This window comes from Silurus aristotelis (assembly GCF_946808225.1).
Source record: "Silurus aristotelis genome assembly, chromosome: 17".
NCBI classification, from domain to species: domain Eukaryota; kingdom Metazoa; phylum Chordata; class Actinopteri; order Siluriformes; family Siluridae; genus Silurus; species Silurus aristotelis.
This window is the reverse complement of record NC_139590.1, coordinates 6,606,372-6,628,450: the sequence shown is the minus strand read 5'-3', so window position 1 is coordinate 6,628,450 and position 22,079 is coordinate 6,606,372. Positions and strand designations below refer to the sequence as shown.

Sequence of the window (22,079 nt, the reverse complement as noted above, 5' to 3'; positions counted from 1 at the left end):
ATAAAATTTTCCAGTAATTTTACTTTATTTAATTCATGTTCAATTTAATCAATATAATAAAAAAGTATTGCATTAATTAGTTTTAATTAACATAAAATATAACTTTATATATAATTCAACCAAGCAGGCATTTTATTTAACATTGGCTTAAAAAGATAAACTGTTCAAATGTTGATGATGACAAAAATTAATAATAATAAACTGTGATAATAATAAATGATATGCAATTTCATGTTTTGCATTTCTTCCCCCTAACCGTCCTGAAATTGAATTGAACCATTAATTTTTTTCACCCCTGATATACTTTATGCTTATTTTCAAGGCAACTATTTATTATACAGTGTTTTCCAATAAGATGTCAGGGTTATGTCATTAACAACTTTTCCCATTAGCCACTGCACATCTTGGGACCATGTCACATGCTAGTTTGCACACTGGATTTATATTTGCTTTATTATAAGTAAAAAAATATATTAGGTAGCAACATGTGTATATGTAGAAGCTTACACAGCCAAAAGGTTTTCAGTGCCATCAAAGTCGACTACACAGAGAAATAAGGGCTGTTGAAGTGCGATTATGGTGAATCCAGAGGGTAATGGTCACATCTGGGTGCAAAAGCGGTGAAAACTTGATGTGTGGGGTAACTGTTGGAACTTGATGTGTGAGGTAACTGTGACTCCATGACTCAGTAACAAGTCTACTAAACAGTATTATCTTCTCCGTTTGCGTCTTTTTTTTCAATATCTTGAATTGCGAGTATGTATTTTCTCCCTGTTTAGGGAGAGTGGTAGCTTAGTAGTTAAGGCTTTCCATATGAAGGTTGTAAATTCAATTCCCAGACACAAAGAGATACGATTCCCAGGCCCTTGAGCAAGACGCCTATTCCCATAGCTGCTCAGTTGTATAAGTGATATAATAAATAAGTCGCTCTAAATAAGGGCGTCTGCGGAATGCCATAAATGTAAATGTATGGCTAGACAATACAAAACAATGTGGGAAAGCTATAAAGCAGGCACAAGCAGGGGGACCAAACGATGAACAGAAGGAGAGAGGAGGCGCTCCTCACACTCATCCTCACACATATTTATCATCTGTTAGTTCCCTCCCTTCTCAAACCACAGCTCCATGCCTTTTACTTGCGCCAGCATCGCGTTGAACATTTGGACGTCATCGGTGTCATCAATCATCGCCGCCGTTTGGTTATAACACGGCTGTCACACTAGCGTCCGTCCTTTCCATTTGCATGACTGCCACAGAGTGCAGAGGCAGACCGAGCTGAAACGATGTGGGCGAGCCTCTGGCAGGATGCTTTATTCGGAGTCACGAATGGCGAACGTTTTTAGTGCTGTTGATAAATAAGCTTAAAGAGAGCCGATGAGAGGGAGACGATAAAGGCACAGCTCCAGGCAGGCTGGGAGGAGGTCAGTAGAGAGGGAGGAAAACTGTTTCAGTAGAGAATTTGGAAGCGGTTAAAGGCACTTTTTTTTTTTTTTTTTTTTGCCACATATTAATCTTTTTCATGAACATTTCCCAACTTTTCTATATCATTTATCATATATAATTTGCTACTTAAAAATAGTTGTACATCTTAGTAAACCCTGGAATATGTCCCAATAATACGCAACTGCTCTGGAAGCTGAAAAAATGGAGCACCGTGCAGCTAACGGATCGGCCAATCATAAGGCAGTAAAACAATGCATAAATAAGACAGATGCGACTCAAGAGATTTAGATACTGTTCACAATATCAGATCGAGGAAAATTGCGATCTTTGAGACGTGGCATGATGGTTGCTGCCAGATGGGCTGGTTTGAGTATTTCAGAAACTGCTGATCTCCTGGGATTTTCACACACACAACAGGGTCTAGAGTTTACACAAAATGGTGCACAAAACTAAAAACATTGAGCGACTGATTAATGACATAGAGATCAGAGGACATTCAAAATATTGGTTTCCAGCTGCTAGGACATCCAGGCTTCCAGCATGCATGAAACATAGAAGCATTAAAGCCTTCAAGAGACTGAGTCGATGTGAGTTTCACGTTGTTCTTTTGCTAAATGGAGTGAAACCTGACATGGTCTTCTGCTGCTATAGCGCATACACTATACATTTTTATAGAGTTTTGTGCACACTGAGATAATCTTCCATTGTAACGAGTGATTACTTGAGTTACTTTTGGCACTAAAAAAACATGCCATGGTCACAGAGATCCACATTTTTTCCCTATAAATTAGCAATATGTTTCAATTAGATGGCGTTCATACCAAATTAGATGGAGTTCAAGCATTCGAAGGAGGTGTAGAGCGTGCAGTTTATGTGTCTTTATTCAGTTTTGCATACTGAACCAATTCATTTATTGAAGGCCAGAGCTCTCATCTTTTATAGATTGTGATGCCCACACAACGCCAAACTTCTTCTGTTTTTTCTTGGAAATATTATGACAGATCATAAAAATGTATAAAATTAGCTGTGAAGAGACAGAAGCCGGCTTTATTTTTCTCTGGTAAAATCGAGGCTTTTGAAATGGCTGTTTGTGCTGCGCGTGTTTATTTTGTATGTTCTTTTTGTAATCGTGTTCAGTTTGTCCCAAAGCCCACTTTCCTTCCCCTGTAGCTCAAATTCCTACTCATCGAACAATAGCAGAATTATTTTTATTCGTCAAGTGTATCTACTTATCCTGTTAAAACGAGAAAACAACAGATCATTATGTGTACCAAGGGACTGATTGATACTGTGTTTGTGGTGTGTGTGTTTCTCTGTGTGTGTGTTTCTCGGTTTTCTCTGTCTGTGTGCTTCTAGCTCTTCACTTTCTTCTGATTTTGTAATGATTGGAGTTAAAGTGTAAGCAGTAGATCACTAATGCAGCCATGGAAATGTTCCTATAGCATCATTACAGCCCAAGTGTACAAAATATTAGATCAAATATTGAATTAAATATTAAATACTTAATTCATCTGTCTGCCATTAAGAAACATTATTGATATTCAAAGACCCTTATTCACTTTATATTTAAAAAATAAAAGAAAGATCACACTTGGATTTACATTCTATATGCTAGGTAGAGATCCTACACAAAAATGTTCAACTTCTTTGCCACTTTAGTCCACTTTCATTTGAAGTTTTCCAGAGGGGACACGGACACACACACACACACACACACACACACACACACACACACACACACACACACACACACACACACACACACACACACACACACACACACACACACACACACAGAGAGCCCTCGTCCTAGTTCTTCTAGACCTTATCAGGCAGGTGACCTTAATTCATAGCAACTATGCATTCTAGGTCCTCATAAGGTGACTTTGACTTGAAATAGGAACTTGGAATATGTACACACACACACACACACACACACACACACACACACACACACACACACACACACACACACACACACACAGGGTTTTATAACAAGTTCAGTGTGACTGAATGATGATTAGTTGCTGTAATGCAGTATATTAAGAGCAGAACCCTGTCTTTTCATATCCACAGTGTTCTTGTCCCATTATGAAGTCCTTGTATTACTTTCAATAGAAAGTCTCCTCACAAATACTTTGTTTTCTCAGAGCAGCATAGGTCTTAAACAAACATATAGATATTTAGAAACTCTTTATTTGCTAAATTTACAAGGGTTGATTCATTCTACATTCTACTTTTAGTCCCCATTTGCTATTGTAATAACCTCCACTCTGATGGGAAGATGATGTTCTAGATTTTAGAGTGGGCTTTGTACTCATTCAGATACAAGGGTGTTAGTAAAGTTAGGTACTGATGTAGGTGAGGAGGCCTGGGGTGCAGTCAGTGTTCCAACTCATCTCAAAGGTGTTCAGTAGGGTTGCGGTCAGGGCTCTGTAGTAGGTCACCTAAGATTCTCCACTCCAAACCAGGTAAAGCATATCTCCATGGAGCTGGCTTTGTGCATTGGGGCATTGTCAAGCTGGAGCAGGTTTGTGTATCCTAATTAAAGTCAAAGAAAAAATCAGTTGTCCCAATACTTTTGTAGATTATAGATAGTGTATTTACATTTACCAAGATGATTTTTATTTGCTCTGAAAAAAATGAGAGGATAAAGAAGGCGAATTCAGTGCAAGACACTGATATTAATTCAGTTGTTCTATTGAGGTAAAGGGGTCATAATTAGTACAGTGTTCATGTAATAAAGGAGCAATGCATCAAAAATGATCTGCTCAGTAAAATACATTGTGGTGGTCCAAATCTCTGGATTAAACCCATTTGAGAGCCACCGATTCTTCTCTGAGCTGTAGGATGTGCGAGACGTTCATGAGCAGGCTTGGTGAACCTCTCTGCTGATATTTTTAGCTGTGAGTGGGCTCCTCTCGCACCGGGGGAGAACTGCGTCACTTCAAGCCAGAGAAACTCTCACATAGCAAAACAAAAAGCCAGCACCCCAGAGCTGCTCTGTTAAAAAAAAAAGTAATAAATGAAAATAGAACAAAACAAGAAGATGAAGAGGGGCTGCTCCTGTATTTGCGTGCGCAACACGTACACAGGAAAGAGGTTTATCTGTCACAGAGCAAACACTGATACAATTCTCATATATTTAATAAACATGTAATAAGTTTTATTACATTTTCTACTCTGATTGGTAAATAAGGTGTTGATTAATTTTCTGCAATGAGGTAGGGGGTGTGGCTCAGTGGTTAAAATTGTTGGATGGATCGGAAGGTTGTGGGTTTAAATCCCTGTATATTGTGTGTGTGTGTGTGTGTGTGTGTGTGTGTGTGTGTGTGTGTGTGTGTGTGTGTGTGTGTGTTCGTTTCGACTCTGATTAAACCAGATTTTTGCTGACATTAGGTTTCTGGCCACACACAAGAACCAGTTATTCAAAACAACAGTATATAAATGGTATAACGCTAGTGTCAGATCATGTAGCTGTATAAACACTGCCCCTTAGCTGAAAAATAAGAGTGTTTCAGTTTAGAAGCAAATCGTTCTCCACTTTTAACCGCAAACTCCAGCCTCGCTGCTCGTTCCAACCTGATTATCAGCAGACATAAACCAAATTGGGCAGCTGAGACTTATCGATGGTGGCGTACAGGAGTATGTGTTGCCTGCCAGCAGAACAGTGATGATGAATGAGTCTGAGAGTGATGACTGACCTTCTTAGCTGTTCTGATCCAAATGAAACCAATGGCTGGACGCCAAACACACTGTACCTTTCACCAGGCCATTCTATCGCTTATTGACTTTAAGGCTGTGAGCCATTTTTGGGCATTTTGTAGAACATGGCATGGATCTGTATATACACACACACACACACACACACACACACACACACACACACACACACACACACACACACACACACAAGGCTCGACATAAAAAGATGTCTTATTTCTCAAGTATTATTACTGCAGTTAATAGCGAGTAACACGCTTCTGTGTGTTCGAGTGGCTGCTAGCAGCATGTCTCTGTGTGAGCATGTACAATTTTGTCTGAACAGATCAGACATGATGTCGCGAAATGATCAGGTGCCTCTCAACTCTCAGCGTGAGCCACATGCAAACAATTATTGATTTGGTACGAAACTTGTGCTCCACTTGGCGTATTTGGCAGAGAGCAGTGCTTTAATATGAAATGAAACGCTTAATTGTTGTATTTTTTTGCTACTAATTATTTGTAGAGGGTAAAATTGCAATCTCAGTTAATATACAGTTCATTGTACAGCTTTGAGTGTGTGGAGTTCGTGAAGTGGCGTTCGAGCTGCAGCCAAAAATGCTTGGATACGTTTCAAAAGCTTGAATCAGAACGATGCCTTATTGGCCAATTACATTTGCTCATACTTAATTATCGAAGCACTCGCTAGTATTGTAGCGTATAAACACGATTAATGGCCAAATTTCAGGAGTTTAACTTCAGAGTTCTTTATCGTGCAGTCACTGATGTGGAGAGAGAGAGAGAGAGAGAGAGAGAGAGAGAGAGAGAGATAGAGAGAGAGAGAGGGAGGAGTAATGAGGAAAACATGCATGAAACTCACCAGTACTTACACTCAGAGTTCTAGATTAGATGCATCATTTCAATCAGAGTTCAACAACCACTGCATGGTGGAGGGAGGTGCGTTTATACTGAAAGTTTTCAAGTGAAGCACCCATCTGGAATGTCTGTTCTCGCTTCCTCACTCACTCTCTTCCTGCCTCCCTTCCTCCCTCCATTCTTTCCTTTCTTTCTTCCGTCCATCCTTTTATCCATTCATCATCCTGTCCATTCCACAGTCATGTTCTACAGTGACACCTTTGCAGTTCTTTTCTTCTTTCTTCCATGCATCCATCCATCTATGCATCATCTATCTATCCATCCATCCATCCATCCATCCATCCATCCATCCATCCATCCATCTATCCATCTATTCCTTACATACAATAATTTAATTCCACTGTCTTGTTCTAAAGTGAAACCTTTGCAGCTCTTTCTTTTTCTATCTATCTATCTATCTATCTATCTATCTATCTATCTATCTATCTATCTATCTATCTATCTATCTATCTATCTATCTATCTATCTATCTATCTATCTATCTATCTATCTATCTATGTCTGTCTGTCTGTCTTTCAAAAATTGTCATTTCAATCCATACTTTGATACATTTGCTTATAAACCTATTTAATATTTTAATTAACATGCAGAACAGGAAGTTAATTAACTTAATGTGTGATGTTATGCTTTGAACACATTCCTGGAAAAAATGCTAAATGAAAAATAAATAAATAAATAACTTGGACAGAATGTGGAATTCTGAAAAGTAAATGTTTAGCACTTTATTATGAGCAACTTCCAAATTCAGTAAAAAGTTAATACAAAAATTGTGTTTTTTTTAATGAGTGATTAATTTTTTTGTACTTTTTTCCCATGACTTCATTTGGATACAAACAAATCAAATCCAACCAGATAACGATTCCGGTGGAACTGTTACATTTTTAGATGATACACATCCTGTATCCTCTACTGTGCAGATCTTTCATTAATAAAAAGTGAATAACTATATATGCATTAAATGTACACTTCCAGTCATTCATTATCTTATATTTTAGTTGCTCTTCATGTCACATTTCTGCAGCCTTTTTCAGTTGTATGTGCTTTTTCCCCAAACTCTTACCACAAAGAGGCACACCGTTGTATAGGATGATTGAATGAGCAAACACATCCACAAACAAACATGAAAATCCAGTGGAACCTCATCCTGGAAGAATGAAAATTATTAGGACATAAAATGGGGATTAAATGTGGAATGAGATGTTCCACTCTGAAACTTTTGTCCATGGTTTACAAACCAGGCTTATTTTTCTTATCCAAACCTTAGTGCTGTTAATAAAAATCATTAATACTAACTAATATTATATGAGTGTAAGAGTGAGGAGTTGAAGTGTCGAAGGCAACCAAGATCCCTGGAGTTAAATTAATTAATTAGAAGTTTTTTATTTTATTTATCTATTTAGTAGCAGTCCTGTATCTGTGGGTCAAGCTGATGTTGAGATGCTAAAGCGTTCTTGTTCCAGGTTTGTTTTTTTTTATTTTGTTTTTTTATGTTAATTGGGTCAAGCATGTGCAGGTGTGTTCCTGAGAAGCACTTAAACCCTCAGCAGGATCGAATAAATAACAGCATGTGGATGAGAGATGATTATTAGGCTACATTCAGAGGCATGAGCAGGGTCAAAGAGAGAAAAAACAAACATTTTTAATGAACTCTAGTCAAGATCAGCGTAGTGTGTAATAAGAGCATATTTTTTCGGAGATTTGGTGTAATCTAATAATCGGCCATGTTGATAGCGGTTTTATATTTGTTTCATCCCGACTCGATCCTACTGAGGTTCCGTGCTAATTTTAATGCAGTGATGTAATCCTGGGTTCTGGTGCTGGATTTAAAGGTATTTATTCAGCAGATTTTTATCCAATTGAGACAGAATACCACCTGGAAGGCAGTGCTGTGCAACATAACTCTCAGGCTTGTGCCAATTAACTTAGAAATGACTTCACTTTTGAAGCAATTTATGAAAAATATATTTGACAAATTGATGCACTTGAATGTTCTATTCTACTGAGCATCCTCTCATTTAATGAGGAGAGATCTGCTACAGGTCTGTTGTCTCTAAAGACGATCTCAGAAGGTGCATTTTCATTGTAAGTGCAAATTCATTTGAATGCACCTGTCACAGTAATGGTTTCATCATTAGTCAAAACTGGCTAATGTCACATCTGTTTGGCATGAATTCAGCCATATGATTCATTGGGAGAGGTATTAATAAGCCTAAAACCTTTGGAAGTTATTGAAAACATTGCTTTTGTAACAGACAGGCATTGGCAATACGAGTCTATGAATTTGAGAAAAGATTGTCACAGTTCGCTGTGTAGTGTGTATATATTTTGTCAGACCCTTGACTGGATAATTAAAATCTGATTTCTCTGCAGCAAAGGTTGAATTCTTCATCCTGTTCTGATCAATTCTTGTAATTATTTTTTTTCATTTATTACTCACAGCAAGGTGGTACAGTTTCTGTAGCACATCTGCAGACATCTGCATTTAGTGACTGTTTACTATCACCCATTATGTTAAATATTACACTGCACCCCAGGCCTCCTCACCTCATCTACATCACCTCATCATACCTGACTTTACTAAAACCTTTGTGGCTGAAGGAGCACAAATCTCAACATGCACACTTCGAAATCTAGTGGATCATCTTCCCAGAAGAGTGGAGGTTATTATACCAGCAAGTGAGGGCTAAATGTTGAATAAGATGTCTACAATGCACTTAAGAATATTGTGGTCAGGAACTTTGGTCCTCAAGCATTGCGTACCTCTAACACAGCGGTCCTCAAACACTGCGCACAAACATCCCTAGTATTAATTCATAGCCTGAAGTATCAAGAAAATCTTTTTCTTTAAAATAAATACCAAAATAAATAATAACGCCTTTCCGGCCAGGTGTCAAGCTGCCTTTCAGCTCCACAGAGAAAATAATTCTGTGTATTTGACAAAAAGAAAAAATCTTTTAAAGGAAACACGAGTGTAACTCGAGCATATGAATGCAGCACGCAGGAGGAATCGGTGTGAAGGAGAGCGAGAGAAAGGAAGCTGTAAAATATAAGGTTGCTAAAGCAGGTGTATTATGGGATGGACAAGTTCTACACCATTCCCTGGATACCGGAACCAACTTCCGCATTAGAGTAACCTTGACTGCAGTATTGTAGGGCGACACACTTAAAGAGGAATCAAGGCAGAATGCACAGCACACTCACACACACACACACACACACACACACACACACACACACACACACACACACACACACACACACACAGGGACATTTGCTTGTAGGAGATGGATCGATGGGTTGATACCATTTTTTTGTCACTCGGATCGAAACAAAGTCTCCACAAATGAGTATTATATAAAAATACAGATGTACTTTTTATGGAGTAGAAAATAGTTTGAAAGCTGCAGGTGCTATCAAAAGGAGCAAAGTGCTGCTTTTATTTACAACCTCCTAGTTTACAACTAGTTGTGGAAATATTGGTACCCTTCATAAATTATTTCTTTCAAGAAAACCACGTCATAGACAAATTTTGCTACCCTTCTTCCATTTGAGAATTTTGGAGGCCACTGGGCTCTTGGATTTTCAGTGCAGCAGCAATTTGTAGCCTTCCCCAGATAATCCTGTCTCTGAGCTCTGCCAGGTTTTTTTTTTGCTCAGATATGCATTGTCAGCTGTGAGGCCTTCTATAGAGAGGTGTGTGCATTTCCAAATCATCCAATCACCAAACCTTTTTACAGGTGGATGCTAGTCAAGGTGTAGAAACATCTCAGCAACCATAAAGAGAATTGAGAGGCACCTAAACTAATTTGTCAAGTGTTGTTGCAAAGGTTCTGAATACTTATTTTAAAGGTGATAAAAAAAATAAAATAAAAAAAAAATAAATAAATAAATAAATAAATAAATAAATAAAATATATATATATATATATATATATATATATATATATATATATATATATATATATATAAAATTTATTTATTTTAGTCTGTATTATACTGTATGTGTGTGTGTGTGTGTGTGTGTGTGTGTGTGTGTGTGTATATATATGGGGTAGAAAATTAATCTGAATGATTGTACTATATATGTCGTTGAAAAGTTTATTTATTTTAGTAATTAAACTGAATTCAATTATATGCACACACACTGAAGTAGTTTAAGTCTTTGATTCTTTAAATTGTAATGATTTTGGCTCACATTTAACAACCCCAAAGAGGAAGGCCAAGGAGGAGGTTTATGGATGTGGTGAGGGAAGACATGCAGGTAGTTGGGTTGAAAGAGGCAGATGTAGGGGGGGTGGGGGGTTGGAGAAGGATGATTCGCTGTGGCGACCCCTAATGGCAGAAGCCGAAAGAAGAAGAAGACTGCCTCAATTCAGCGTGGCATGGAGGTGATCAGTCTGTGGCACTGCTTAAGTGGTATGGAAGGTTTTTTTGACAGTGGCCTTCAGCTCATCTGCATTTTTTGTTCTCTTGTTTCTTATTTTCCTTTTGACAACACCCCATAGATTCTCTATTGGGTTCAGGTCTGGTGAGTTTTCTGGCCAGTCAAGCACACCAACACCATGGCCAATTAACCAACTTTGGGTGCTTTTGGCAGTGTGGGCAGGTGCCAAATCCTGCTGGAAAATAAAATCAGCACCTTTAAAATGCTGGTCAACAGAAGGAAGCTTGAAGTGCTTTAAAAATTCTTGGTAAACAAGTGGAGTGACTTTGGTTTTCAAAAAGAAAGTAGAACAACACCAGCAGATGACATTGCACCCCAAATCCTCATAGACTGTGGAAACTTAACACTGGACTTCAAGCTATTTTGGCTATGAGCTTCTTCACCGTTCCTCCAGACTCTAGGACCTTGGTTTCCAAGTGAAATACAAAACTTGCTCTCATCTGAAAATAGGATTTTGGACCACTGGGCAACAGTCCAGTTCTTCTTCTCTTTAGCCCAGGTAAGACGCCTTTGACATTGTCTGTGGTTCATAAGTGGCTTAACAAGAGGTATATGACAACTGTAGCCAAATTCCTTGACAGGTCTGAGTGTGGTTGATGCCTTGACCCCAGCCTCAGTCCATTCCTTCGAAGTTCGCCCTAATTCTTGAATCGATTTTGCTTAACAAACCTCTCAAGGTAGCGGTTCTCTCGGTTGGTTGTACATCTTTTTCTTCCACACTTTTTACTTCCACTCAACTTTCTGTTAACATGCTTGGATACAGCACTCTGTGAACAGCAGCTTCTTTGGCAATGAATGTTTGATTGTCTTTTGGACAACTGTCAGATCAGCAGTCTTCCCCATGATTGTGTAGACTAGTGAACCAAACTAAGAGCATTTTGAAGGCTCAGGAAACCTTTGCAGGTGTTTTGAGTTGATTAGCTTATTGGCATGTCACCATATACATTTTTTTTAGTGTTCATTGAGTTTCTTTAGTTAGTAATGGCATTCAACAAGCCTTATCGTGAATAGATTTGTCTCAGTTATTATACACCGGCTAGCTAAACGAAAACATTTTCACACGAACACAGTGAAGATGAATTTAACCATGACTTTGTTTCTTGCGGTATTGTTCAGCCTTCTTCATAATCACCAGTGATTGTTCCAGTCTACTTATGATGAAGGAATTACAACAAGAACCTCTAGTTCTGTTCCTGTTTTGGTTTGCCTCTGTGTGTGTGTGTTCGTGTGTGTGTGTTCGTGTGTTCGTGTGTGTGTGTGTGTTTGTGTGTGTGTTCAGTGCCAAAGAGCATGCCTCCCTTCATCTGTCTTTCTTCTGTTCTCTTGCCCTTGAGGTCATTATGTATACAAAGGCCAGAGGAAGCTTTTTAACCCCATCTGGCCAAAAAAAAGAGGGAGGGATAGATGGAGAGAGAGAGAGAGAGAGAGAGAGAGAGAGAGAGAGAGAGAGAGAGAGAGAGAGAGAGAGAGAGAAAGGGAGTGTGAGTTGGAGTGAGAACAAAGGAGAAATATTTTCTGAAAGATTTATTAGTTATAATACCAGATTCATAATTAGGTGTTTACACCTCAAAGCTTTTCATCAAAAAGCACCAAATCAGAGAGAAAAATGCATGAATACACAGACAATACGCTTAGGGGAATATTCAGTACTCAGCATTGGCGGTGAATATCAAAAAAGCCACGGATGTGCCAAAACAAAAAAACAACAAAAATGAAGATTGTTTTTTGATATTGAGATTTCTATTGTGCGTTAAAATGAAGGAGTGGGGGATTCAGAGAGGGAGAGAGAGTATGGACTGAGAGAGAGAGAGAGAGAGAGAGAGAGAGAGAGAGAGAGAAAGAGACTGAGTGAAATAGAGACAGAGAGAGAAAGAGTTCGAGAGATTGAGAGAGAAAGAGCTAGAAAGATTGAGAGACAGTGAGAGGAAAGGAGAGCTCAAGAGAGATTGAGAGATAAAGTGAGTGAGAGAAATAGAGTGAGAGAGATTGAAAGTGAGAGAATAAGATTGAAAGAGAGAGCGCAAATGAGAGAACGAGAGAGAGAGGGTGAATGAGAGAATGAGAGAGAAAGATTAAGAGACAGAGTAAGTTAGAGAAAGAGAAAGATTAAAGAGAGGGAGGAGAGAGTGAGCAAGAGAAAGAGAGAGTGATTGATTCAATTGCTTATTATACTCTTCACTGAAGATGTTTACATCAAAGCATTCTCACACCCCAGAGATATAAACAGCTTGTGGCATGGGTTGTTCTGTACAGAGTTGCATAACAACTTTTTCCACATTGTACACTGTGTGTGTGTGTGTGTGTGTGTGTGTGTATGTGTGTGTGAGAGAGAGAGAGAGAAAGAGAGAGAGGGGGGGAGAGAGACATAGTATTTCCCCTGAACATCAACAAAGCAAAAGTCATCACACTGATCATTTTCCCTGCAGCCTCTTCTGCAGACCTTTTTTTTTCATTCTTCATCATACTAATGGACACATTTAAATCTACAGTGACGTGGTCAGGGGAACTCACTTCAGATCTCTTCTGTCATGCACTTTCCTTTCTCTTTGTTGTTCCTGCCACTAGACTGTACAAGTTGAAATTTGACTTTAATTTTCTCTATTCAAAATCATTTTCACTCACTTAACTAGAATGTTTTTATGTGTGTTCTAGAGGTGTGTTTTGCAGTCTACTAAGACCCCCAGTAAATTGGTTCCTGCTTGCCAGTGTTGCTCAATATACTGCACATCAGAGGTGTAAAGAGAACCTGAAAATCATACTTGAGTAAAAGTACGTTAGTGAAAAGCCAAAAACAACATATTTGTGAGGTTTTATTTCCTAAAATACAAGTCAAATTGTACCAAAATCAAAGCCTTTCACCCCATAGCTGCTCAGTTGTATGAATGAGATAAATGAAGTCGCTCTGGATAGGGGCGTCTGCCAAATTCTGTAAATGAAAATGTAAATGAACTCAAATACTTTACACTACTGAAATACATATACTCATGCTAGATATACTGACATCCCTTTGTCGTTGCTCTCTCTGCAGAACAACTCCAAGCAGCGACAGGTGAGGAAGAAGACGGTGTCGTTCAGCTCCATGCCAAACGACCGCAAAATGAACAGCACAGCAGCCTGCATGGCCTTCATGTTGGAGGGATGCGAGATGAAAAAGGTCCGCTCCAACTCACGCATGTACAATCGGTACTTCCTGTTAGACCCTGATTTGCGCTGGCTCCGCTGGGAACCTTCCAAGAAGGATTCTGAAAAGGCAAAACTGGAGATCAAAAGCATCAAAGAGGTGCGGTTAGGAAAGAAGACCCCTGTCCTTCGTAGCAATGGCCTCTCGGATCAGTTTCCTGAGGAGTGTGCATTCTCAATCATTTATGGTGACAACTACGAATCTTTGGATTTAGTGGCAAGCACAGCAGACATGGTCAGTACCTGGGTGATGGGACTGCGCTATTTGGTGTCTTACGGGCGCCACATGGTTGGAGTGCTTGAAGCCACTCAGCCAAGCCTAAGAACATCCTGGATTGGCTCAGTTTTTGAGTTGGCTGATGTCGAGAGGCATAGACACATTGACCTGTTCCGTGCCACACAAATTATCAAGGGGCTTAATCCGGGCATGAGGGATTCACGGATCGAGCTGAAGTTTAAAGAACTTCAGAAGGCCAAAGAACGCTATGGTGAGGCCATTGACCTGGACCTATTTGTTGAGGCATATTGTGAATTGTGCACAAGACCCGAGATATTTTTCCTGCTTGTGCAATTTTCGAGCAACAAGGAATATCTGGATTCTAAAGACTTAATGTTATTTGTGGAAGTTGAGCAGGGAGTCGAAGGAGTGACAGAAGAGATGTGTCATGAAATTGTGAGAAAATATGAGCCATCAGCTGAAGGTCGCGATCATGGCTTCCTATCAATTGATGGTTTTACGCATTACCTCTTGTCATCCGAGTGCCACATTTTTGACCCACAGCACAAAAGCGTTTGTCAGGACATGACGCAACCCCTGTCCCACTACTACATCAACTCCTCGCACAACGCTTCTTTGTTGGAGGACCATTACTGGGGCTCCTCAGACATTAGCAGCTATGTCCGTGCCCTGCGCATGGGTTGCCGCAGCATAGAGGTGGTGGTGTGGGATGGCCCTGACTGTGAGCCTGTGGTCTATGTAGGCAGCTCTGTGACTTCCCAGTTAGCCTTCTCAAAAGTCCTGGATGTCATTAACCAGTATGCCTTTGAGAGCTCAGAGTACCCGCTTATCCTGTGTCTAGTGACACACTGCAGTGTTCCACAGCAGAGGGTCATGGCCCAGCATATTAAGAAGATTCTGGGGGACAAACTTCACACAGAGTCCCCCAGTCCTGAGGAAAACTATCTGCCCTCGCCAGAGAAACTAAAAGGCAAGATACTTCTGAAAGGAAAATGCCTTCCACCTGACATACAAGATTCTGAAGGGGATGTGACTGATGAGGAGGAGGGGCTTGAAATGTCACGGCGCGTGGTGGGCGCAGATGAAAAGGACCATCTCAATGGTTTCGGTTGCAAGAGACTGCAGCTTCGTAAAGAATTGTCAGATCTTGTCACTCTTTGCAAATCTGTCCAGTTTAGAGATTTCGAGTCTTCTAAGAGAGAACAGAAGCACTGGGAGATATGCTCATTCAATGAGGTGGATGCTAATCGCTTCGCTAATGAGTACCCCGAGGACTTTGTCAGTTATAATAAGCGATTTCTATCACGGGTATACCCAACTCCCATGCGCATTGATGCCAGCAATATGAACCCACAGGATTTTTGGAAATGTGGTTGCCAGATTGTGGCTATGAATTACCAAACACCAGGCCTGATGATGGATCTCAATTTGGGTTGGTTTAGGCAGAATGGCAACTGCGGTTATGTGTTGCGCCCTGCCATAATGCGTGAAGAGGTCTCGTACTTCAGTGCCAATGCGCGTGATTCTCTGCCTGGTGTATCTGCCCAGCTGCTCCATATCAAAGTGATCAGTGGACAAAACCTGCCAAAACCTCGAGGCTCAGCAGCGAAAGGTGACGTGGTTGAGCCATACATATACGTAGAGATTCATGGGATTCCTGCCGATTGTGCCGAGCAGCGCACAAAGACAGTATCGCAGAATGGTGACAATCCGATTTTTGATGAGAGCTTTGAGTTTCAAATCAATCTCCCTGAGCTAGCAGTTTTGCGTTTTGTGGTTCTTGACGATGACTACATCGGGGACGAGTTCATTGGCCAATACACCATTCCCTTTGAGTGCCTGCAGCCCGGATATCGTCATTTACCACTGCAATCACTCACGGGAGAGTATTTGCCCAATACCACGTTATTTGTTCACGTGGCCATCACTAACAGGCGTGGTGGAGGTAAAGCTCACAAGAGGGGACTTTCTGTGAGGAAGGGTCGCAAGGCAAGGGAGTACACTTCAACCAAGGCTACTGGGATCAAAGTGATAGATGAACTCTTCAGGGCCTCAACGCAGCCACTTCGGGAGGCAACAGATTTGCGGGAAAATGTGCAGGTAATGATTACACAAACTTTTGCTTTTGGAAGGAAACGAATTATACACTCTATTGCAAAAGAAAAGAAAATAGAAATATTTTTTTACATACATTTACCACATGAAGCTTTTGTTACAGAAAAGTCTTCTTTTTATTGAAGCAACCAGCCATACATGATAGTAAACTTTGCACTCTCTACTACAGTTTTCTCCTGATTCCAAAGATATGCAAGCGAATTTACACTTCAGAGTATGCGAGTATGTGTGCCCTGCTATGGGTTTGTACACAATTCAAGTTGTGCCATATACTTTGTGCCCCGATTTCCCTCAGATAGGATACAGGCTGTCCTGCAACCCTGTGCAAGATTTGCAACATAGCCCAAAATGGATAAATGGATTTAATTCTACAAGCTACAAGCCACTTCCTATCAAAGCCAAGGAGTTATTTTATGCACTGTGTCGTCTGATAATAAAATTAGGCTTGGTCCGTAGTAGCCAAAGACCTTCGTTAAGCCAGTCTTGATTAGAGTTTTAATAGACGCTGTGGGAATACTAGAGGATTTTACGTGTCGATTATAACAAGCACCTTATAGTCCATAAGTGGTTGTACCTTAGTGGTTGGACTTTGGATCTGAAGGGTATGAGTTTAAATCCCAGCCAAACCAAGCTGTCACTACTGGGCTTCTGAGCAAGGCCCTTAACCCCATAGCTGCTCACTTATATGAATGAGATTAAAGTCACTCTGGATAAGGGTATCTGCCAAATGCTGTACATGTAACTACATTATGCAAACTGAGGACAAACCCTTAATTAAAAGAGCATAATTGAGACAATTTTAGTTACTTTTTTTTTTTTTTTTTTTTTAAACAATATAGCTCATTAGTGCTGTAAGCGATTCTTTGTTTGTTTTTTTCAGCACTAATACAGTATTTCTTTTACATATGTTGGCTTAATTACTTTATAGGTGCATCTCACAAACAGGTTGATAGTAAGACAGTTGATGCCAGAAAGACAACAGGGAAACTGCAGCAGCCATTACAGCTCAAACTGTTAAAATGGCATTAAAGAGTTTGATTATTAATTAAGGCACAAGAGACAAAATAACAAGGTCTGCATTATTGAGGTGAGAGTTCCCTGGTTGTCTGTTTCAGGCTGATTCATTATCATTTCATATGGGTTTTCACTATTAACTGATACCACACGGGGGTACTAAATTATAATTCTGGTGTCATTTTACCATGAGTAGGAGTGCAATGAAGTTAATTTGAAACTGAAGACATTAATTCTCATCACCAATCCCCTCATATGAACTCTCTCTTTTTTGTTTTGGCTATTTTCTACAGTTATAAACTGATTTGTACTTGAATAGCGATCATAGCACAACAAGTAGATTTCCTAAATATCAACATATACAAATGTGTATGTATGGGAATGGCTCAGTTGAAGGCCAACCAGATGCCACATAATTACCTCTCTAATTGTTTGGTTAATAACACATTTATTTATTTATTTATTTATTTATTTATTTATTTATTTATTTATCTATCTATTTATTAAAAAAATCAGATAAAAATAATTGGTTAAAAAAAACTAATGGCATTTTTTTTTTGGAATTTTTCAAAGTAGTCTTCGCAATGTAATATTAAGAACAGGTTTTGACCGTTTCTGAGGCACAGGAAGTCTTTGGGACAAAGGGTTTTGTGCTTTATGGATTCTTGTTAACATGACATGCTGCATTTATGTCATACTGTGTTGAAGAAGAAAAGATGAAAAAAAGAAGCTTGATTACACTTTAACAAAATAATGCTGTGATTATTTTTTTTTTTATTATTTTTTTTTTTCAATAAGAAATTACATTTCCCCAGGAAGCCATGCAAAACTGTTCTCCACCCAGGTTCTGTGTTATGCCACAAAACGCTTCGGGAACAATTACACCAAGTAACAATGGCACTGAAAGCACCGAACTTACCCACACCTACGTTATGTAATGGCATTTGTAATTTGCTAGCAACGTAATTACCTGAAAAAATAAAAGCATGACAGCATGATGAATGGAAAGCATTTGCACAAAATGAAGATGAAAGCCGTGATGAATTACGTTTCTCCTCCTATTCCAGGTCCACCACATTCACTCCTGTATTTATAAATGTAGGAGAGTAAAAGGAAAATGTTGTAGTGAAAAAGTTTTCAGGTGCACGATTTCAGGAAATTAGGTTTTTGCCGCTAATCATGATAAAAACGTAATGAATATATGCTCAGAGTTTGTTCGTGCTGCTTTATTTATTTGCTTTTTGGGGTAAAATGCATATAGAAATTTAAATGGAGCATATTTTAATGTAATAATGGTCACATCATTTTTATTTTTTGTCAATTTTTTTTTTTTGAGATCTCATTGGTAGATCCTATTAGGTCAACAAATTAATAATTAATTATGAAACATTATTTTTTATGTTTTTATTTAGTATGTCAGTAATTCTCTTCATTATTTCAAAAGTGCCAAGGAGCAGTTCCAGAATCTGGAGCTCACTATCCACTAATAGTATCAGTTGTGGGCGGTCAGGGCCAGCAAGGCCTTCTCTGCTGGCTTAAACACTATCAGAAGCACTGACCTACATTTACAACCTAAATTCTAATATTTGTTCCATGAAATTGTATTCATTTATTCCCAACAGTTTATTCTCTTCATTTCGTAGTGTTTCTCTTGGCTGCACTGCTTCCAGTACGTGTATGTGGATCTAATCTGCAAAGGGCCTTCAAAATCAGTACTGCTGGTCCTTTTACCATAGAGAATATTATCAGTGGGTCTGTTTTTTTAACCAATCAGATTTTAAATTCGTCTCACAGGGCCAGAATAGCGTCAGCATTTTTCCGTTCTCTGATTGGTTGGTCAGAGGGAAACTATCACAGCCAAGTTCGACTGGCAAAACATGTCTGTAGCACCCTGCACACATTAATACATCTGAGTTAGACTTCTTTATGCCCACAATGGCTGACTGAGGAAGAGAAATTGATTTGGTCTCAGACATACTTAAAAATAAATTTTTAAGAAAAGCTAGACATCGTGAGGATCCCGGCCAACCCCGTAGCTAGCTAGCTTGTTTCAGCCCGGGAAAGAGTTTGTTCTTCACTTCCAGACCAGTGAATACAAGCGGTACCACTGGCTTACAGCCTTTCGTGGCGGTACAAACTGAGTATGCATCACAGGTAAATAGGTTGTATTTTATTTACATTTTTAATGTTTTTTCATGTTATTAAACAAATATTGATTCTGAACTGCTCCGGATGATGTAGGTGGCACAGTTGCGGGTGTAGTTTAGAGGTTTGGAGTCTTAACTGGGTTTCTTTCTTTAGTAAAATGGTATTCACTCTCCATATGCGAAATGGTTCTCTCTATGTAACGCCACGCGTTGCTATATTGCGTTTTTGTATTGTATTAATGGTTTCTATAATTGCGACATGATAGTGGTGGAATTAAGAGCTGGATTATGTCGGGTAAGTCCTCACTAAAGGCCCAGGTACCAAATGCATGGGTTAGTGTGACTGAATAGTATCCTAAGTACATCCTTTCGGATTTCTTCGTCATATTTCATTTAGTTGCAAGGATTGAGTTGTGAGAGATAAAAAACTGAATCTGTTATAAATAAAATGAGTTCATCCTGGAAGTGTTCAATATGTGAGTTAGAGGAGTTGGTATTCAAGTGATAGCATCTAAACAATCAATACGCACAAAAGAAGATGAGGTCGGACAAATGATCTAAATGTGTTCTGGAAGGAGCAACATTTTCCCGCGCTCTCTGTCACCGTGTGTATGTTACATCATGGGACTTAAACCGTGATGTGAAGGGTCATTAAACTATAGGGAAATTGAGTGATGAAGCACAAGAGAAGGACAAGCTGTGGGTATACAGAGAGAGAGAGAGACAGACAGACAGACAGACAGACAGACAGACAGACAGACAGACAGACAGACAGACAGACAGACAGACAGACAGACAGAGAGTGAGAACGTGTGCATGCATCTCCATGTGCTGCGGCTCAGAGGAGAGTTTCCTCGTGGGAATAAAATGTCCCGGTGGATGTTTTCGCTCTGTGGTTAAACAAACCGTTAATCTCGCTCACACCCGAGAAAACATGGACAGAAAGTTATATACAGAACCAAAAGGGAGAAATTTATATTCTCATATGTTGAGGCATTTATCTTGAGGAATTCAAGAAGGAAAGGCAGAAATCAGTTGCATTCAGAGGTCAAAGGGGAAACTGGAATGGTTTTTAGAGCATCTAGCAGATCTGAGGTCATCATTGTTATTGATATAGTTAATTTTGTGGATATGTATGTGGGGTGTATGAGGGAATTCAAAAATTCTTTGTGAGCTAAGACTATTCTGAGCACTGACCACATGTTCCTCTGTAAATCTTCTCACGTCCAGGCCCAACACCAGTTTGCTTTGGCTGAAAAAGAGGGGAATAGCAGCATTTTATGAGGGGTGATAAGGTCTGTACTAAATAGGAATGAGGAGTTGATGATTCCAGGATTTAATATGGATAAAAATATAGTAAAATGCATAGTTTTGTTTTTTCAACTTTCACATCAATTCAAGGCGTGTTAACTAATATATTGTTCACCCTTGGATACACGAATATTCAATTCAATTCAGTTTTATTTCTATGGTGTTTTTTACAATGAACATTGCCTCACAGCAGCCTAACAGAATGCAATAATTATTGAACATAGTTCACATATTTAAATGCATGTGTATTTTTTCCTGAGGAACAAGCCTTGGGTGAATGTGGCAAGGAAAAACTCCTTCAGATGGTATGAGGAAGCAACCTTGAAAGGAACCAGGCTCAGAAGGGGAACCCATACTAAATGTTAATCTATATAAAAATGTTTAACAAAGGTTTGGAAAACCCTTATTGTTATTCATAAGGTGTGGGTTATATGATGATGTAGTGTTGATGGAGATTGATTGGGGATGATTTTTAGGACACGTGAAGGGTTAATTCTGGACTGCATGCAGATTTGGTGGGGAAGGTCTTGGATCACATACCTGTGAGTCTGAAATAGGGTTGGAGTTGGGGTACATGTGGTGGAGATGGTATCACCACATTGGTATTGATGGGAATGATGCTAAACCACCTAGTGAAGGGGTGACTAGGGGTAGGGCGAGAATGTGTTGGGCCATATATAGATAGGGTTAGATCTTATGCAGTTGAGGTGGTTATGGTGTTGGAGAATATATAGATGATGCAAGGATGGTGGGGGACAACAAGGTGGTGGGATTGAACCATAGTGTTAGGCCACACAGGGATGAGTTAAACCATATAAGGATGTGGCAGGGATGGTGTTGGCGCAAGAGTGGATTTATTGTGTGTTGAAGTATTGTGTGGGTGATGTTGGGCTACATGAAAATTGGTAAAATTGTTTTTGGGTCCATGTAGTGATGAGTAGTCAAGAGTCAAGAGGTAGTCAAGTTGTCAAAAGGTTTTAATGGCCTGGATACACAAGCATGCATTAAAGAGGGTGTAAATGCAGATGTGGTGTTCATGGTGAAAAGCATTGGAGGACATGGGGAAGGGATGGGGTTGCTGCTTGTTGCATTAATGGTAGTAGGCCATGCTTACTTTTGCATTTGAACAGAAATATTAACGTGTCTAAGGCTTACAGACTCTTAAAGCTTTCCTAACATATCTAGCGAGCAAACATTTTTCCCCAGATATGCAAACTTTGTACTCACAGAAAAAAACATTGAAGCAAATACACAGCATTTTGAACTACTGAAACACTAAATCCTTGGTATGAGAGAGCACAATGGTGTCATGGGAATGTACACCAACAGCCTGAAGTGCATCTTTCTTCCAGATTAAATAGAGGAGGTCACACTCTGCGGATCCATGGCCCTTTGATGAAGTTTCATAGATCTATGTTGCTTATTTAAATGACCTCATCTTGCACTTAACATCTAACAGATTACAAGAGGAACATTTTGATAGAACAACCCTTCATGTGTCTTCAAGTTAGTTATCCTTGAGTTTCTGGCACATGACCTACCAAAGCACT

General features: G+C 39.4%; 2 protein-coding genes across 2 annotated transcripts in view; both read left to right on the top strand.

Annotated features, from left to right (window-relative positions):
- The window catches only part of hcrt (hypocretin (orexin) neuropeptide precursor), a 99,054-nt gene that overhangs the window by 40,486 nt on the left and 36,489 nt on the right, over positions 1-22,079 (top strand). The gene's annotated exons all lie outside the window — the stretch shown is intronic.
- LOC310740506 (inactive phospholipase C-like protein 2) overlaps positions 1-22,079 on the top strand; it is an 86,004-nt gene that overhangs the window by 37,378 nt on the left and 26,547 nt on the right. The window contains exon 2 of the mRNA XM_083567323.1: positions 13,553-16,042. Coding sequence (XP_083423449.1) covers positions 13,553-16,042 — 2,490 coding nt within the window. The remainder of the gene's footprint in view (positions 1-13,552; positions 16,043-22,079) is intronic.